Source organism: Schistocerca americana, chromosome 9 (assembly GCF_021461395.2).
Source record: "Schistocerca americana isolate TAMUIC-IGC-003095 chromosome 9, iqSchAmer2.1, whole genome shotgun sequence".
Lineage (NCBI taxonomy): Eukaryota > Metazoa > Arthropoda > Insecta > Orthoptera > Acrididae > Schistocerca > Schistocerca americana.
Window position 1 is genome coordinate 103982449 of NC_060127.1, and position 21031 is coordinate 104003479.

Below are 21031 nucleotides of genomic sequence, written 5' to 3' on the forward strand. Positions count from 1 at the left end.
CGACTCACGGCCCGTCCTCACAGCTTCACTTCTGCCAGTACCTCGTCTCCTACCTTCCGAACTACTTCGCACGAGAGCTTCTGTAAAGTTTGGAAGGTAGGAGACGAGGTACTGGCAGAAGTGAAGCTGTGAGGACGGGGCGTGAGTCGTGCTTGGGTAGCTCAGTTGGTAGAGCACTTGCCCGCGAAAGGCAAAGGTCCCGAGTTCGTGTCTCGGTCCGGCACACAGTTTTAATCTGCCAGGAAGTTTCAGGTATTGTTCCATTTAAAAAGTGTATGTTTGAAAGAAAATGTACTTCATAGGTGTAGTACTTAGTGCACTGTGGGCTGCACAGCCACCATCTTGGTACCACAGGCTCCTCCGAGTTTGCAGGGGAATGTGAAACTGTAGATCAATGGCACTTTCCATTGCTGCAATATTTGTGGCGCAAGTTTTAAGTGATTTAACCTGTATAATCACTGCAAAGAAACTTCTAAAGAATCAGAGACTGCTGTGAAATAGGCATAAAACGTCAGCATCAGTCTATAGGTAGAAAGACACTGAGTGAAACGCGTTGTCAGGCAAGAGAACAATGCCTGGCATGGAAGTTTCAGTGATTCACATAGCAGAATATGGTCAAATGATCTTTCACGAAACCCAAAGAAATTCTGGTGATAAGTAGAGGCTGTTAGTGGCACCAAAGTTAGTGTCCTGTCACTTATGGATGACACTGGAACTGAAACTGAGAATCAAAAGCAAAAGCACAAATGCTTAACTCTGTTTTAAAAAAAATTGTTCTTTAAAAAAAGTAGAAACTAGGAGTGCAGTGCCAATTTCATCCTCGTACCACTGAAAAGATGAGTGAAGTAGATATTAGTCTCAGTCGTGTTGAGAAACAGCTAAAATCGTTCAAATTGAACAAAGCCCCAGGGCTCGATGGAATCCCTATCAGATTCTCCACTAAACTCGCGGCTGAATTAGCCGTTCTGTTAATTATACTCTATTGCAGATCCCTCTAACACAGCACCATGGAAACACCACACAATGCTACAGAATTAAATCAACAGACAGAAGAATGCTACGAAGAATATCAAAGATAGCCTACGAACGGACATCGACGCTTCACACTATTCTTGCAACCGACTCCATGGAAAAGAGAATAATAAAACAGCTGGCCTCATATGGCGACAACAGAATACAGACAAACGGGACACATCAAAGAACTTATCATGAAAACATCATTCCAGTTTAACTTACCAAAATACAAGTACCTATTTCCAACAGAACTAACAGCAATAGCAACAGAGAAAATCAACCCCAAAAAACACAATGAACTAGAACAAACTACAAGAGGGAAACAACTACCACAACACCTACAAAGCAACGACATATGAAACAAAAGAAGTCAAAATAAATAGAAACGATGCACGACCCTGGCTGAGGTTTTAGAGGGTTTCCCTCAGCTGTTAGGCGAATGCCAGGGTCGTGTATTTCCCCCACCCAGGAGAAAAAAAGTAATAGTATAAGTAGAAAAGGAAGCTCACATACGTGATGACTGGGTGTTGTGTGATGTCCTTAGGTTAGTTAGGTTTACGTAGTTCTAAGTTCTAGGAGACTGATGACCATAGATGTTAAGTCCCATAGTGCTCAGAGCCATTTGAACCATTTGAAGCTCACATAATAGAAAGTTCCCTACCCAACCCAACAAATAAAGAGTGCCACAACAGCAAACCATAAGTCTAAGCTAAGGCTCCAAAGGACATTAAGTCCTCCATGAGCCCGCCTGCACCCATCTGGTGAAAGAATGAAAGTTAAAAAAAAACTGTGCCCAGTAGCTGGAGGAAAGCACCACAGGTCGCACCTCTCTATGAGAACGGTACCACAAGTGGTCCACAAAACTACTGTGCAGTATCCTTGACATCCATTTGTTGTATGATCCTAGAATATATTCTGAGCTTAAACATAATGAGGTATCTCGAACTGAACAGCCTCCTCCACGCCAAACAGCAGCTATCTCTAAATCTTAGATAATGTGCAACCCAACTCGCACTTCTCTCACATCAAATGCTGAAAACAATGGATCAAGGCTGTCATGTAGATGCTGTATTTCTCGATTTCTAAAAATCATTTGACTCAGTGCCATACCTACTTTTACTAACGAAAATATGGGGTATCAGACGAAATATGCGATCTGACTGGAGGTTTCTTGGTAGGAATGTCGCAGAATGTTATCTTGGATGGTGAGTCATCAAGATGTTGAAGTAATTTCGATTGTGCCACAGGGAAGTGTATTTGGTTCCTTGCTGTTCATATTGTATATTAATGACATTGCACACAACATTAATAGTAACCTCAGACTTTTCGCAGATGATGCATTTATCTACAACGAAGTACAGTCTGGACGAAGCAGTACAAATATTCAGCCAGACCTTAATAAGATTTCAAAGTGGTGCAATGACTGGCAGCTTCCTTTAAATGTTCAAAGACGTAAAATTGTTCACTTCACAAAACGAGAACCATAGTATCCTATGAATACAATCTTAGTGAGTCACAGATAAAGTTTGTAAACTAATACAAATACTTGGGTGTAACACCCAGAAGGGACACGAAGTAGAACGATCACCTAGGTTCAGTCTTGGGTAAAGCAGGTGGCAGACTTCTGTTTACTGGTAGAATACTAGTGAAATACAATCGCTCTGCTAAGTAGATTGTTTACAAATCACTCGTGCGACCCATCGTGGAATATTCCTCAAGTGTGTGGGTCCTGTACCAGATAAGACTAGGCAAGGGATATTGAACGGATACAGAGAAGGGCAACACGAATAGCAGCAGGTTTGTCTGAACCGCAGGAGAATGTCACTGACGTGTTGAAAGAACTGAACGGGCAAACTCTTGAAGATAGATGGATGCTGTTCCAAGAAAGTTTACTCAGAAAGTCTCAAGAACAGGCTTTTAACGATGACTCTGGGAATGTACTGCGACCCCCAACATATCGCTCCCATAGGGATCTGAGGACAAGATTAGATTAATTACAGCACACGTAGAGGCATTCATACAATCATTTTTCCCACACTCTAACCTAATCTACGTTTAAAGAGGTTCTGAGGCAATTTCTTTTTGCCATGTCATTTTACAGTTTGGAAGAGTTTATGAAACACAGTGAGAAACTGGCTTAAAATAAAATAAGATGTATCATCATATAAATTGAACATTAAGCTGTACATTCTTATCACATATGTAACTCTTTTAGTGTTAACTGCTTATATTTAACTCTCTGGGTTATATGACCTTTTCATATTTAATTTACTATGTTTTAAACTTTGTAATCTGTAGGCCTAAGGTTTCTCATTTCATCATATTGTGACAGATCATTGTAGTAGTTACGTAACTTTCTAATCTTTACTTATAAACATACAGAATAAGTACTTGTCATTGACAATGTAAAAATTGATGCACACTACATCCGTGTGAAATTCTCACAGTTGGATCCATGGTGTAAGAAATAAATAAATAAAACGGAATAAAGCTCTAACAGCTGGTAGAGTGGTATATACCCTTCTGCCATGCACTTCACAGTGGCTCACAGAATATACATATAGGTGTAGGTTGAATGTGACCCACATGTGCTTTAAAGGCGTATGAACAAAAATAATTTACGTACTTTTAAATCATGATAACTGTACCATTTCTTAGCTGGATATACGTTTACAGCAATTTTGTAAAAATTCGTATACACAACAACAAAATATTAAGATCGGCATATCAAACGTGTTCGATAGCTGGAGACTTTCACATACACACAGTTTGGATTGGTTTATTTCTTGGACTCCGCAGGTCAAACCTTTGAGACGTTAACACAACGAGCTGATATTTTTGTTCAACCACTTTGGTTAGTCTGGTTGATGCCTGTCCTTCAAAGAGATAGCCCACTCTCCCGCAGCTTTGTTAGGCGAGGTAGTATAAGTCAACTTCCGCCAAGCTATGCCGAGTTTATCTGTCCTCTCCCCTGCACACCTTAACCTAACACCACGCAAATTAGCCTCGCTACTGTAGTCGTTTACCTTGCACCCTGAGGCGTCTTTCGATTTCTCAGGCTAATAGATAAGTAAAAGAATATTTTTTATGTACTGTTTATTCTCTTCGTTCCCTTGGTATGCATATATAGGTATTCGTTCATTTTTCCCCCCTTCCGTAAACAGACCGATGTTTCGCGGATGCAGACCTTCCAGTTCTTGGTTTAAAACCAGGGCGCAGCGCCTTGCAAGGTAAAATTCGTGTGCTAGTTTACAACTGGTCGTACAGAGACAGTGGTTACTTCTACAAATCAAAAAGATATGTGCTCAAGTGTGATGATAACTGGGTCCACAGCCTTTGTGAAATTTTTGAATGATATCATTCTCGTCTTTGCCTGTTAAAACATTTATTCCTATTGCAATTTCGACGTGTTGTCATTTTCAAGGGCTGTGAGATGTTGTAACCCACTCAGTAATACAAAGCTGTACCGTGCTGTTTAAGAGCATTTGCACGAGGTGTTGAAAATTTATCAGTTGTTCCATATACTATCTACATTACAGAGGTGGTGAAATAAAAATGACGTAAACACTGATGTTTAAATTTCGTATAGTAGGCGTCTTAAGTGGGTCACAAAAGCTGCAAATACCGCGCCTACTACACGAATTTAAAAGTCGTTGTTTACATCACTATTTCACCAGCTTGTAATGTGTATAATATACAGAACAGCTAATAAATTTATGCCACAGCGTGGCATAGTTTTGTATTATTGGATGGGTTACAACATCCCCTGGTACTTGACAATGACATGTCTTAATAATGTTATAACAGTCATAAGCTAACTCTTATAGATGTAGAGTATTAGTTCATATTTGTGTAGATATAGTTTGTTACCATAAAATAATCCATTTTCTGAAAGTCCTCGTTTGTGGACCTCAGGTAATACATATTTGCTCATATCTATTTGGTCTTTGATAATGCAATACTGAAATAACTGTTATTTGTACACTCTACATCAATGCATGTAATATTGTCCGACGAGCAATTAGCAGCTCTTTTAATGGCAGCAGTGCGGAATTATCTGATTAGGAAGATGACAATTTCTGCTCAGCTTGATGAAATTAACTGGTAAACAATAAGAATGTTAAGATTCCCTGCTAGTAGCTAGAGGAGGACATCCTCACACAGTGAATTGCTCTAACAGTGAAGATGTGGGTAAAAAGCCAACAAGAGCTATGTTGCAACAAATTTCAGAAGTTAGGTTCTAAAATGATGGCCAACAACAAAAATTTGTTGAGGCAAGGAATGCTTCAATAAGCGGGAAACCTGGCTACAATTTCAGGGTAAGAGACATGTCCATCAAAGGTGGAATGTATATATATATATATATATATTGTGAAGAATGTATTGTTGTGTACCTTATCATAAAACGTAAAGTAAAGATTTATTTACTGGCAATAGCAAATTATTACTTGCCACAAATTACTGTATGATTATCATTTTCTAGCATTTATGAAGTTGTTTTAGAACAACATAAAAAACCTGTGTTGGAAATCACATATTTCGTAAATATCAACCTTAAGAATCATATTTTCTTTGTGAATTAGCGTATTCAGTTTACTGTTTTAAATAAAATATATACGTTGCTGAATAAAATGTTTTTACTAAAGAAAGGAGAAAAATAAAATACCAAGCAAAGGCTAGTACGTTTTCACAATAAGATAAACTTGCAGTCTATATAGGTGGACCTCCATTAATGCCATAGTGAATCATCAAAAATATATTTCATTTGCACATGCATTTATTAGTTTGATATGATTATCATTTTCTAGCAGTTGAGGAGTCGTTTTAGAATACCATCAAAATCCTGTATTCAGATCACATGTTTCATAAATATTAACCTTAAGAATAATATTTGATATGATTATCATTTTCTAGCAATAGAGGAGTTGTTTTAGAATACCATCAAAAACCTGTATTGAGATCACATATTTCATAAATATTAACCTCAAGAATAATATTTTCTGTGATAATTAGCATATTCAGTTTACTGTTTTAAATAATATGTATATATTGTGGAACAAAACAGTTTTATTGAAGAAAAGGAAAAGAAATTACAAAGCAAAGATTATTACATTTTCATGATAAGTGGAAATTGAGGTCCATATTGTTGACCTTCATTTATGCCTTAGTGAATCATAAAAAAATATTTCATTTGCATATGTGGCCTACTTGTTTATTAGTTTGCTGGAAAATATGAAAAGAAAAATTTCCTGAACTTTTTTTGTCTTAGAAGTAAACAGGTTATTGGCGCTAGGCTGCATCATACATATAGGTAACCATAAAAATCAGTCTACGATATATGTTCTTACCTGTACCTACAGTCATAACAATACTGAAACACAATTTCATTGAATTACAATTTTTGAGGGGGGAGGGAATGAACGAATCTAAGCTATTTAATTTGGTAACCTTTCAAAAGCAAAGGTAACGAAAAAGATTACCAGCAGACTCATAAAATAGTACACAAACTAGATTTGTACCGGTTTTCAATGTCTTCCCACTCAGACCAGCTGCTGGTTAAGCGCTCAGGGTTCTTACATTGCCTATCTTTCCATTTCTCCACACACTTGCACAATTCCTCGAATGCATTGTTGATTTTATCATCTCCAGGAGACCCTAATAGCTGTTTGAGTTCCGCGCAGATGGCGTCTCTCATTTCGTTGACGCCCTTCTGACTGCAAAACATGAAGAAATGATTCATAAAATCGGAGTCAAAAGTAACCTCCTTTGGGTTGAGCTGATAAATTGATCCGCCAGTGTGCAGTAGGTCTGCGCCTACAACAGACTTTGCCTGTCGCACGCAGAAACAATCCAAGGCATTTTCGTGCAGGGCGAGGTTCGTTGAGATCACCAGCGCGTACTGCCTGCCTCCCAGACCCCATTTAATGGTCCTATAAGAAGCCTCGTACCTCCTTATGTTGAAATCGGGTTTGTTGTCACCTTCTGAAAATAGGTCTCCTCTTCTGATCACACCAGACGTCTTATGCTTCACTTGCACGAGCAAGGAGTGTTTATCTTGACTTCCGTTCCAGGTGACTACGACGTCGTCAAATTTACCCGCGTCCAAGCTGTCGGAATGAATTGCAAAGTCGGAGAGCTGCTTCCTGACACAGCGGAGGAAGACCAGGACAATCACCAGCTCTTCGTAGCGGAAACCGTGCCCCTTCCTTCGTGCTCCATCGTCGGAGTCCCTGTAAAGGACAAAGAGGACACATGTTTAACAATTCTAATAGTAAGGTCCCAATCGTTAGACGAGCTGTGGTGGTCAGTTTAATGTTTACTGATTGCAGTATCTTAATTTCTACTTGAGGGCGTCATTAGAATACTAAATAAATGGAATAGGAGCGCCTTCCACAACAGTCTAATTAGATTTAGCACAATCATTTACTTTGACAAAAAAAGGGACATTGGACCACGACTATAAAGGGTGGTCAATTGATCGTGACCGGACCAAATATCTCACGAAATAAGCGTCAAACGAAAAAAACTACAAAGAATGAAACTTGTCTAGCTTGAAGGGAGAAACCAGATGGCGCTACGGTTGGCCCGCTAGATGGCGCTGTCATAGGTCAAACGGATATCAACTGCGTTTTTTTTTTTTTAATAGGAACCCCCATTTCTTATTACATATTCGTGTAGTACATAAAGAAATATGAGTGTTTTAGTTGGACCACTTTTTTCGCTTTGTGATAGATGGCGCTGTAATAGTCACAAACATATGGCTCACAATTTTAGACGAACAGTTGGTAACAGGTAACAGGTAGGTTTTTTAAATTAAAATACAGAACGTAGGTACGTTTAAACATTTTATTTCGGTTATTCCAATGTGATACATGTACCTTTGTGAATTTATCATTTCTGAGAACACATGCTGTTACAGCGTAATTACCTGTAAATACCACATTAATGCAATAAACGCTCAAAATGATGTCCGTCAACCTCAATGCATTTGGCAATACCTGTAACGACAGTCCTCTCAACAGCGAGTAGTTCGCCTTCCTTAATGTTCGCACATGCATTGACAGTGCGCTGACGCATGTTGTCAGGCGTTGTCAGTGGATCACGATAGCAAATAATGGGCCATTTTGTATAATTCTCTCGGTTTGCACATTAAAAATACTATCACTGAAGGTACTATTCTCGCTGTAGAGCACCTTAGAGGTCTCTCTCATTCCCCATATACCATTTGATCCCAACCAGTTAACCAATCCATTTTAAGCGAGTTCAGTCCGCAATCAAGGTTTTGTTTACAATAACAATAACTCAAGGTCAGAGGCAAGGGGGAATCAGGGATGGTGAAGAGCGGGAGGCAGGATGAAATTGACATACAGAGGGGAAAGGAGAAATGGAGGGAGAGGGGGAGGAGGGGGTGCACAGAGAGAGGGGGGACGAGATGGACGGAGGGGAAGCAGATGAGAGAGGACGGAAGGGGTGGAGATGAACAAAGAGAGCGAGGCGATGCAGATGGACGGTTAAAAGGTGGAGAAGGACATTAGATTGTACAGTCTGTTAAATAATCTTGTGGTCGCCTTAATCAATAGAAAATTTATTTGAGAGCAAGCTAAAGCATATACATTCATGATACACACTCAAGTGCCAAACAAACGGGTATAGGCATGCGTGTTAAAATACAGACATATGTAAACAGATAGAATACTACACTGTGGTCGGCAACGACTATATAAGATGACAAGTGTCTGGCAAAGTTGTTACATCGGTTACTGGTGCTACAATCGCAGGTTATCAAGATTTAAGTGAGTTTCAACGTGACATTATAGTCGGCGCACAAGTAATGGCACACAGCATCTCCGAGGTAGCGATGATGTGGGGATTTTCCTGAATGACAGTTTCACAAGTGCACTGTGAATATCAGGAATCTGGTAAAACATCAAATCAATCCGATATCGCTGTGGCTGGAAAGAGGATCTTGCAAGAACGGGACCAACAACGACTGAAGAGAATCGTTCAACATGGCAGACGTGCAAGCCTTCCACAAATTGATGCAGATTTCAAATAATGGTTCAAATGGCTCTAAGCACTATGGGACTTAACATCTGAGGTCATCAGTTCCCTAGTCTTAGAACTACTTAAACCTAACTAACCTAAGGACATCACACACATCCATGCCCGAGGCAGGAGCTGCAGATTTTAGTGCTGGGCCGTCAAAAAGTGTAAGCGTGAGAATCATTTAACGCAACATCATCGATGTGAGCTTTTGGAGTCGAACAATGATGTACCCTTGATGACTGCGCAACACAAAGCTTTACGCCTCACCTGGACTCGTCAGCACTGACATTGGAGTGTTGATGACTGGATTGATGTTGGCTAATCGGATGAGACTCATTTTTATCGAGCGAATGGACGTGTACAGGTACGGAGACAACCTCATGAATCCATGGACCCTGCATGTCAGCAAGGGGCTGTTCAAACTGCTGTATAGCGTGGAGTGTGTCCAGTTGGAATGATATGGGACCCCTGATACATCTAGATACGAGTCTGAGAGGTGACATTCACATAAACATCCTGTCTGATCACCTGCATCCATTCATGTCCACTGTGCATTCCGACGGACTTGGGCAACTCCGCCAGCCGGAGTAGCCAAGCGGTTCTAGGTGCTACAGTCTGGAACCGGGCGATCGCTATGGTCCCAGGTTCGAATCCTGCCTCGGGCATGGATGTGTGTGATGTCCTTAGGTTAGTTAGGTTTAAGTAGTTATAAGTTTTAGGGGACTGATGACCTCAGAATTAAAGTCCCATGAAGCTCAGAGCCATTTGAACCATTTTGGGCAATTCCAACAGGACAATGCGACACCCCACACGTCCAAAATTGCTACAGAGTGGCTCCAGGAACACTCTTCTGTGTTGAAACACTTCCTCTCGCCACCAAAGTCCCCAGGCATGAACATTATTGAGCCCGTCTGGGATGCCTTGCAACGTGCTATTCAGAAGAGATCTCCACCCCCTCGTACTCTTACGGATTTATGGACAGTCCTGCAGGATTCATGGTGTCAATTCCCTCCAGCACTACTTCAAACACTAGTCGAGTCCATGCCACGTCGTGTTGCGACACTTCTGCGTGCTCGCTGGGGCCCTACACGATATTGGGCAGGTTTATCAGTTTCTTTGGCTGTTCAGTGAATGAACAAAAGCAAAATGCAATTGGAATTAATAATATGCCCAGTCACCCACAGTGTCGATAATTGCTTGGTATCTCCGAGGTGTGCTTGAAAACAAGTTTTCCGCATATTCATGTGGATGAGACCTGCAAATGCCTCTAATTTGCGTTGACAGCTGTTTCAACATGAAGATCTGTTTTCCATGCAACTTATTTTTAACATTTTCCCTTCTCAGTAGGATTAGCAACATGTGCCTGGCCGGCCGAAGTGGCCGTGCGGTTCTAGGCGCTGCAGTCTGGAACCGCGAGACCGCTACGGTCGCAGGTTCGAATCCTGCCTCGGGCATGGATGTGTGTGATGTCCTTAGGTTAGTTAGGTTTAACTAGTTCTAAGTTCTAGGGGACTAATGACCTCAGAAGTTGAGTCCCATAGTGCTCAGAGCCATTTGAACCATTTTGAACATGCGCCTGTGAGGGCCAATCCAGTAGCTGCACGCCTTCCTGCTTTTTCCAGTCCGCTGCAAAGCCTGCTGTGTTGCTTCGGATAATTGTGCTCCTACAGTATCCAATCTTCATTTTTGTCGCAAGAAACAGTTTGGCTGTCGGCACCCAATATCTCTGATAAATTTGTAGCATCTTCTATGCATTTAAACTGTCGCCAAACACGTGCAAATCTCAGTCAAGAATTCAAAGTAAAGCTTTATGGACACTGCATGAAGGACAAAGGTTCCCTCTGGTACGCTGTGAAAGAACTAAGGCGATATCTTTTACCAAATGTGTGTAATGCCAACCACGCTATTACTTAACAGACTGTGTGTACAATTCCAGTAAAAATTTAGCAACTGCAAAGCACTACCGGGTTCACTAGTTATACAGTATACACTGATAAGTCAAAACATTATGGCCACTGCCCAACGCGACCTTGGATGCCCCCTGTTGGTGTTGTGGTCACGTGACGCAGTAACAAAAGCATGTTAGTGGAGCAGACACGGACGGGGGTTCGCCCTAGAGAAGATATGGGCTACAAATGGGGACTTTGGCAAAGGAAAGATTATTATTATGCAGAGCCTGTGAGCGAGTATGTCGAAAACGGCGAAACTGGTCGAATGTTCACGTGCTACTATCGTGAGCATCTACGGAAAGAGATAGAAGGACAGTGAAACTACCACTAGGCGCTAAATGGTTGGATGTATACGACTCCTTAGAGAACGTGAGATTCGGGGGCTTGTCCGCTCTGTAATGTAGGATAGATGGTGATCTGTGGCACCCAGGGGCGGTGGCAAGGGGGTGGGGGGGGGCTATGGGGGTATACCCCCCCCCCCCCCCCGCCCCTCCCAATGGAGTATCATATTACACTGGATAAAATGACTTCAGAAATCAGCGAATATATTACTTCAACAGATTCAATCTTTTATAATTATGTAGCAATATAGGCTGCAATGTATTTCAAAGACATTTTAACAAAAGAATAAGAGTGGCAAATAGCTTACTATCTAAAGCAATAAATTTCATTTAACTTAAAATGGGCGTCTTATTATTTATTAATATACACTGGATGTACAGTAATGTACGAGTACCACTTACAATAATCAAGAAAGCTAAATAGTCTGGGTATGCCTACCAACACTTAAATTGCTGACCCCAGACAAAAACTTCGAATTCGCCAGACATCTAGGTCAAATGGTATTATTTTCCGGGGCACACACATTCTGTAGACACGATTTTACCCTAAACTCCAAAACAGTTACCAAAAACTATTTTAAGCAACACCAAATTTTACCAATTTATCGATGGAGTACCCCAACTGTCCTCTCCTTTTGTTAAGGGATGTTCCATTCCCCCAAACCCCCTCCCCCGCCCACCTCACGCCATTAGCATACCCCCTCCCCCCTTGACCGACTTCTAGAACCTCCGGAGCACACCGTTCGTCGTACACTGTTGAATGTTGAACTCAACAGCAGTCCGCCCATTTGTGTACAAATGTGGACCCAACGACATCGTCAGTTACGATTGCAGTGAGCATGGGACCATTGGGATTCGACCGCCGATCAATGGAAGACTGTCGACTCTTCCGATGAATTCACATTTTTTCTACACTAGGTCGAGAGTCGTCTCCACAAATGCCGCCATCGAGCTGAACGGCGGCTCGAAACGTGCAGCGCGGCAGCGACGTGGCCTGGCGGCAGCAGTACACTACTGGCCATTAAAATTGCGTCCGAAGCTCGTGGTCGTGCGGTAGCGTGCTCGCTTCCCACGCCCGGGTTCCCGGGTTCGATTCCCGGCGGGGTCAGGGATTTTCACTGCCTCGTGATGACTGGGTATTGTGTGCTATCCTTAGGTTAGTTAGGTTTAAATAGTTCTAAGTTCTAGGGGACTGATGACCATAGATGTTAAGTCCCATAGTGCTCAGAGCCATTAAAATTGCTACACCAAGAAGAAATGCAGATGATAAACGGGTATTCATTGGACAAATATGTTATACTAGAACTGACATGTGATTACTTTTTCACGCAATTTGGATGCACAGATCATGAGAAATCAATACCCAGAACAACCATCTATGGCCATAATAACGGCCTTGGTTCAAAAAGGGTTCAAATGGCTCTGAGCACTATGCGACTTAACTTCTGAGGTCATCAGTCGCCTAGAACTTAGAACTAATTAAACCTAACTAACCTAAGGACATCACACACGTCCATGCCCGAGGCAGGATTCAAACCTGCGACCGTAGCAGTCGCTCGGCTCCAGACTGTAGCGCCTAGAACGGCTCGGAAAAACCGGCCGGCTCTTTAGCATCGCTGGATGACATTTCCCAACGTGAGTTCTTATGTAAAACTTCATCTACTAAGTCCCCTCTAGAATATCTACAGCAGTGTAACATGAATTGTGAAACAGCCTGTAGAATAGGACTGAAAACCGCGATCCGCACCAATTCTCGGATCGGGCCGGAGTTTAACGACTATTGCTGTAAAGGTTCCGTTTTTACCAAGTGAGGTACGAAACCCTAAAAAAGTTGAGATAATAAGTAGGCTTACATTTTATCGCTTCAGATTAGTACACCATACGCACCCCATACTGAACTTGGTCCTGGGAGATCGTACACCTGTTGCTGATGAGACGGTAGGCGTAGTATTAGCAGCGCAAGACGAACACTGTACCAGGTGTCAGTAATTTCTCCCATATTTATTCACGATGCCCTAATCCTGGTGATTGCGCGTATCACCTTCGGGGAACCACACTCCATTGCCTCGGGTATTTTGCTAGACAAGAAAATACCGAAGAAGCGATTAGGAGTAAAAACAGTGAAACTGACATATCTATCGCTCTCTCATACTACATGTAGAAAATCATAAAGTCTCAAAAGTACGAGTTTGTCCTGGTTTCGTGGAATTACTAGCAGCACAAGTTCCCCCTGTTATATCCATGACAAATTAATCTTATCGTTTGCGCCTATCACCTACTAGTAACCACACTTCTTTATCTCAAGTATCCCACACATACTTCCCTAGATAATAAGAGAAATAAAACTCTACAGCGAAGAAGTGGTTCAGAGGAAATGCAGTGAAACTAAAATTTTTCTCGTATGCTCATAGTACATGGAGAGAAACATCAAGATTCAAAAGTATGACTTTGTGCTGCATTACTAATAACACAAGGTCAATAAGTTCCCCTTGTTACACCGATGATAATCTAATCTTATCGTTTGCACCAGTCACATTCGCGGAACCATACGTCGTTGCCTCAGGTGTTCTCACTTACCGATTATTCACCAGCAAGTGTTAGTTAGCGGATGCTACGGGTCCCGCGCATTACGGAGCCCTCCGTCTGGGTGTGAAAAAAAAAAAGTCGAGTTGCATATGAATTTTAATCTACCTGCTGTCCAGTAGAAAGACGATGGTGTCCACATCTACGATTAGTAACAATTTTTGCTCGTTTCTGTTAAAGTGAGCGCTAGCCGCACCGTACATTATGTGTCATAATTTCACAACAAAGCAAAGCTTACAGGGGAATTCCCTAATCGTAATAAACAAATCGATTAGAAAAGGCTTCTATTGATTACTAATAAGAAAGTAATTAATCGATCCCGTATTTATTTCTATGTCTATTACTACAGTCGTTCATTCTTTCTACAGTATATTTAATCACTTAATAAAAGCAAGTCTTCTGGTGCAGACTGTATACCAATTAGGTTCCTTTCCGAGTATGCTGATGCATTAGCTCCATACTTAAAAATCATATATAGCCGTTTGCTAGACGAAAGATCCGTACCCAAATACTGGAAAGTTGCGCAGGTGACACCAATATTCAAGAAAGGTGGTAGGAGTGATCCACTAAACTACAGACCCATATCGTTAACGTCGGTATGCAGCAGGATTTTAGAACATATATTGTGTTCGAACATTATGAATTACCTCGAAGGAAACGGTCTATTGACACACAGTCAACATGGGTTTAGAAAACATCGTTCCTGTGAAACACAACTGGCTCTTTATTCACAAGATGTGCTGAGTGCTATTGACAAGGGATTTCAGATCGATTCCTTATTCCTCGATTTCCGGCAGGATTTTGACACTGTACCACACAAGCGGCACGTAGTGAAAGTGCGTGCTTACGGAATATCGTCTCAGTTATGTGACTGGATTTGCGATTTCCTGTCAGAGAGGTCACAGTTCGTAATAATTGAGTCATCGAGTAAAACAGAAGTGATTTCAGGCGTTCCCCAAGGTAGTGTTATAGGCCCTTTGCTGTTCCTTATCTATATAAACGATTTGTGAGACAATCTGAGCAGCCGTCTTCGGTTGTTTGCAGATGACGCTGTCGTTTATCGGCTAATAAAGTCATCAGAAGATCAAAACAAACTGCAAAATGATTTAGAAAAAATATCTGAATGGTGCGAAAAGTGGCAGTTGACCCTAAAAAGTGTGAGGTCATCCACATGAGTGCTAAAAGGAACTCGTTAAACCTCGGTTACACGATAAATCAATCTAATCTAAAAGCCGCAAATTCAACTAAATACCTAGGTATTACAATTACGAACATCTTAAATTGGGAAGAACACATAGAAACTGTTGTGGGGAAGGCTAACCTAAGGCTGCGTTTTATTGACAAGACACTTAGAAAATTTAACAGATCTACTAAGGAGACTGCCTACACTACGCTTGTCCGTCCTCTTTTAGAATACTGCTACGCGGTGTGGGATCCTTACCAGATAGGAGTGACTGAGTACATCTAAAAAGTTCAAAGAAAGGCAGCACGTTTTGTATTATCGCGAAATATGGGAGAGAGTGTCACAGAAATGATACAGGATTTGGGCTGCAAATCATTAGAAGAAAGGCGTTTTCCGTTGTGACGGAATCTTCTCACGAAATTCCAATCGCCAACTTTCTCCTCTGAATGCGAAAATATTTCTTTAACACCGACCTATATAGGGAGGAACGATCAACACGATAAAATAAGGGAAATCAGAGCTCGTACGGAAAGATATAGGTGTTCATTCTTTCCGCGCGCTATACGAGATTGTATTAATAGAGAATTGTGAAGGTGGTTCGATGTACCCTCTGCCAGGAACTTAAATGTGATTTGCAGAGTATCCATGTAGATGTAGATGAACATTTCTTACAGCACTTCGGATACGAGGCACCTAGATTGAAGCTTGCTTTCTTGTTGCTAGACTACTGTAGTTTCGCTGTTCATGAGTTTATATGTGTCTTTTATTCCTTGCTGATGTATGAAACAAGCGAAAAACCCTCAGACTTCAATAAGAATATAATAATTCGAATCCTAAAGAAAGCAAGTGTTGACAAATGTGAAAATTACCAAACTATCAGTTTAATAACTCACGGCTGCAAAATACTAACGCGGATTCTTTACAGACGAATGGGAAAACTAGTAGAAGCCGACCTCGGGGAAGATCAGTTTGGATTCCGTAGAAATGTTGGAACACGTGAGGCAATACTGACCCTACGACTTATCTTAGAAGCTAGATTAAGAAAAGGCAAAACTACGTTTCTAGCATTTGTAGACTTGGAGAAAGCTTTTGACAATGTTGACTGGAATACGCTCTTTCAAATTCTGAAGGTGGTAGGGGTAAAATACAGGGAGCGAAAGGCTATTTACAATTTGTACAGAAACCAGATGGCAGTTATAAGAGTCGAGGGACATGAAAGGGAAGCAGTGGTTGGGAAGGGAGTGACACAGGGTTTTAGTCTCTCCCCGATGTAGTTCAATCTGTATATTGAGCAAGCAGTAAAGGAAACAAAAGAAAAATTCGGAGTAGGTATTAAAATTCATGGAGAAGAAATAAAAACTTTGATGTTTGCCGATGACATTGTAATTCTGTCAAAAACAGCAAAGGACTTGGAAGAGCAGTTGAATGGAATGGATAGTGTCTTGAAAGGAAGGTAAAAGATGAACATCAACAAAACCAAAACGAGGATAATGGAATGTAGTCAAATTAAGGCGGGTGATGCTGAGGGAATTGGATTAGGAAATGAGACACTTAAAGTAGTAAATGAGTTTTACTATTTGGGGAGCAAAATAACTGATGATGGTCGAAGTAGAGAGGATATAAAATGTAGACTGGCAATGGCAAGGAAAGCGTTTCTGAAGAAGAGAAATTTGTTAACATAGAGTATGGATTTAAGTGTCAGGAAGTCATTTATGAACGTATTTGTATGGAGTGTAGCCATGTATGGACGTGAAACATGGACGATAAATAGTTTGGACAAGAAGAGAATAGAAGCTTTCGAAATGTGGTGCTACAGAAGAATGCTGAAGGTTAGATGGGTAGATCACATAACTAATGAGGAGGTATTGAATACAATAGGGGAGAAGAGGAGTTTGTGGCAGAACTTGACTAGAAGAATGGATCGGTTGGTAGGGCATGTTCTGAGGCATCAAGGGATCACAAGTTTAGCGTTGGAAGGCAGCGTGGAGGGTAAAAATCGTATAGGGAGACCAAGAGATGAATACATTAAGCAGATTCAGAAGGATGTAGGTTGCAGCAAGTACTGCACAGGATAGAGTAGCATGGAGAGCTGCATCAAACCAGTCTCAGGACTGAAGACCACAACAGCCACAACAGCAACAGCAACTACCACTTGGGAGGAAACCCTAGAACGCCTGCAAGCGTCTATCGCTTCGCTGCTATCGCCTGATCAAGACCATAACACAGGATACGCCCTTTACAAATAGTTAACGTGGGTACGTCCAAACAATGCAGCCTACATCTGCGGCTACTGAAGCAAAAGCCCAAGTACTTGACCGTCTGGGAAGAATATAACGGAAGAATATAACCGAAAGACTTCAAGACGATGCAAACGAAATACAAAGTATGACAATTTCAGCGGCGCTGCTACTTTAGATGAAGTTGGTGAAAATCAAACGCCTGAACAACGTTTTGAAAGTCAGGTGTTTATTGTGGTAACTGATAGTGTGCTGCCTGCATTAGCTGAATGCGTGGAAGCGTGCCACCAAGTGATGAGTGTACACTACTGGCCATTAAAATTGCTACATCACGAAGACGACGTGCTACAGATGCGAAATTTAACCGACAGGAAGAAGATGCTTCTCAGAGCATTCACACAAGGTTGGCGCCGGTGGCGACACCTACAACGTGCTGACATGAGGAAAGTTTCCAACCGATTTCTCATACACAAACAGCAGTTGACCGGCGTTGCCTGGTGAAACGTTGTTGTGAAGCCTCGTGTAAGGAGGAGAAATGAATACCATCACGTTTCTGACTTTGATGAAGGTCGGTTTGTAGCCTATCGCGATGTCGTTTTATTGTATCGCGACAATGCTGTTCACGTTGGTCGAGATTAAAAAATGGTTCAAATGGCTCTGAGCACTATGAGACTTAACTTCTGAGGTCATCAGTCCCCTAGAACTTAGAACTACTTAAACCTAACTACCCTAGGACATCACACACATCCATGCCCGAGGTAGGATTCGAACCTGCGACCGCAGCGGTCGCGCGGTTCCATACTGTAGCGCCTAGAACCGCTCGGCCACCCTGGCCGGCTGGTCGAGATCCAATGACTGTTAGCAGAATATGGGTTCAGGAGGGTAATACAGAATGCCGTGCTGGATCCCAACGGCCTCGTATCACTAGCAGTCGAGATGACAGGCATCTTATCCGCATGGCTGTAGTGGATCGTGCAGCCACGTTTTAATCTCTGAGTCATCAGGTGGGGACGTTTGCAAGACAACAACCATCTGCACGAACAGTTCGACGACGTTTGCTGCAGCATGGACTACCAGCGCGGAGACCGTGGCTGCGGTTACCCTTGACGCTGCATCACAAACAGGAGTGCCTGCGATGGTGTACTCAACGACGAACCTGGGTGCACGAATGGCAAAACGTCATTTTTTCGGATGAATCCAGGTTCTGTTTACAGCATCATGATGGTCGCATCCGTGTTTGGCGACATACATTGGAAGCATGTATTCGTCATCGCCATACTGGCGTATCACCCGGCGTGATTGTATGGGGTGACATTGGTTACACGTCTCGGTCACCTCTTGTTCGCATTGCCGGCACTTTGATCAGTGGACGTTACATTTTAGATGTGTTACGACCCGTGGCTCCACCCTTCATTCCATCCCTGCGAAACCCTACATTTCAGCAGGATAATGCACGGCCGCATGTTGCAGGTCCTGTATGGGTCTTTCTGGATACAGAAAATGTTCGACTGCTGCCCTGGCCAGCACATTCTCCAGATCTCTCACCAATTGAAAAGGTCTGGTCAATGGTGGCCGAGCAACTGGCTCGACACAATAAGCCAGTCACTACTCCTGAAGAACTGCGGTATCGTGTTGAAGCTGCATGGGCAGCTGTACCTGTATACGCCATCCAAGCTCTGTTTGACTCTATGCCCAAGCGTATCAAGCCCGTTGTTACGGCCAGAGGTTGTTTTGGGTACTGATTTCTCAGGATCTATGCACATAAATTGCGTGAAAATGTAATCACATGTCAGTTCTAGTATAGTATACTTGTCCAATGAATACCCGTTTATCTTCTGCATTTCTTCTTGGTGTAGCAATTTTAATGGCCAGTAGTGTATTTAGAATACTTCGACAATTTAACTATTTATAAGCAGAGGAGATCATGAAAAGAATTCCAGTTCTCGTCAGTGCTTGCCCAGACGATTTTGAAGTAAGCCTACGTGCAGTTGCTGGAGCTGCTCAAAACGCATGTGTCTTCTGTTATTGACGGCGAAGAGACAAATCCCTGCATTTGTGGTGTTAAGAGCTTTTATTGGAAAGTTCATTAGGATTGTGGTTCGCAAATGTAGAAATAGTCTTACGCATTTACTTGTCTTTGATTAATGCCACCTATAGTGGAGAACTTCCTGTTTCAACACTAAAAAGCATTAAAAATCAGTTCAAGAACACCATGGGACAAGAACGTCTAAATGACCTGAATGAACATAAAATGAGATTTGTTTGGAGATATTGATTTGATTAGTATTATCTAACTCTGCCCAAATTAAACCGCTAATTTTTTTTTCAAACTGCTGTTTCATTAATATGTTAAACTCTGATGCCTAATGCAAACCAAGGGCCTCTTCTGATCATCTGCTAGGACTCCTCTGCGTTCGCTAATCCGGCACTGGGTGTTCCCATACATATTTTGGTAAAAAAGAAAATAGGACAGAAAACTGAATAGCGAAGAAGCGACAGGAGGAAATGTAGTGAAATCTAAATTTCTCTCCATCCTGTGCAAAACGAAGAAAATCAATAAGACTAACAAGCATGATGTTGTGTGGGATTCACGAAGCTTCTGCTGAAGATCCGATGATGGCAACGTGGTTTACTAAAAGCGGCCATCACAATAAATGCTGTACAATAGCGATCTTGGCTATTTGAAGTTTTACTCTTGTTTCTGCAATAGAAGTTAATTCTGTGATGGGTAATGATTTTCTCCAGATCCAAATGCTCTTTCTTGGGAAAAAATCAGCAATTATACACTGAAGAGTCAAAGAAAGTGGTACACCTGCCTAATATTGTGTAGAGCCCCAGTGAGCACCCAAAAGTGCCGCAACACGATTTGGCATGGACTCGACGTATGTCTGAGGCAGTGCTGGAGGGAATTGACACCATGAATACTGCAGGGTTGTCCATAAATCCGTAAGAGTATGAGGCGTGGAGATCTCTTTGGAACAGCACGTTGTAAGGCATCCCAGATATGCTCAATAATGTTCATGTCTGGAGAGTTTGGTTGCCAGGGGAAGTGTTTACATTCAGAAGAGTGTTCCTGAAGCCTCTCTGTAGCAATTCTGGACATATGGGGTATCGCATCGTCCTGCTGGAATTGCCCAAGTCCGTCGGAACGCACAATGGACATGAATGGATACAGGTGATCAGACAGGATGCTTACTTGTTGGTATAGTATATAGATGCATCGGGGGTCGCATATCAATCCAACTGCACACGCCCTACGCCATTATAGAACCTCCAGTAGCTTGAACAATCTCCTGCTGACATGCAGGGTCCACTGATTCATGAGGTTGTCTTCATACCCTTACACGTCCATCCACTTGATACAATTTGAAACGAGACACGTCCGAGCACCAACATATTTCCAGTCATCAACAGTCCAATGTCGGTGATGACGGGCCCAGGCAAGCCGTAAAGCTTTGTGTCGTGCAGTCATCAACGGTATGCAAGTGTGGCCTCGGTTCCGAAAGCGCATATCGATGATGTTTCGTTGAATGGTCCGCACACTGACACTTGTTGATGGTTCAACACTGAAATCTGCAGCAATTTGCGGAAGGGTTGCACTTCTGTCACGTTGAACGATTCTCTTCAGTCATCGTTGGTCCCGTTCTTGCAGGATCATTTTCCGGCCGCAGCGATGTC

The 21031-nt window shown here is 42.1% G+C and overlaps 1 protein-coding gene across 1 annotated transcript; it reads right to left on the bottom strand.

The window, feature by feature from the left end:
* Positions 1-6144: 6144 nt before the first annotated feature.
* Positions 6145-13313, bottom strand: LOC124551345. Its single transcript, XM_047126376.1, has 2 exons — positions 13238-13313; positions 6145-7244 (listed from the first exon to the last, which is right to left on the bottom strand). The coding sequence occupies exons 1-2, from the start codon at positions 13240-13242 to the stop codon at positions 6503-6505; spliced, it is 747 nt and encodes a 248-aa protein (XP_046982332.1). The 5' UTR covers positions 13243-13313; the 3' UTR covers positions 6145-6502.
* Between the last annotated feature and the right edge of the window lie 7718 nt (positions 13314-21031).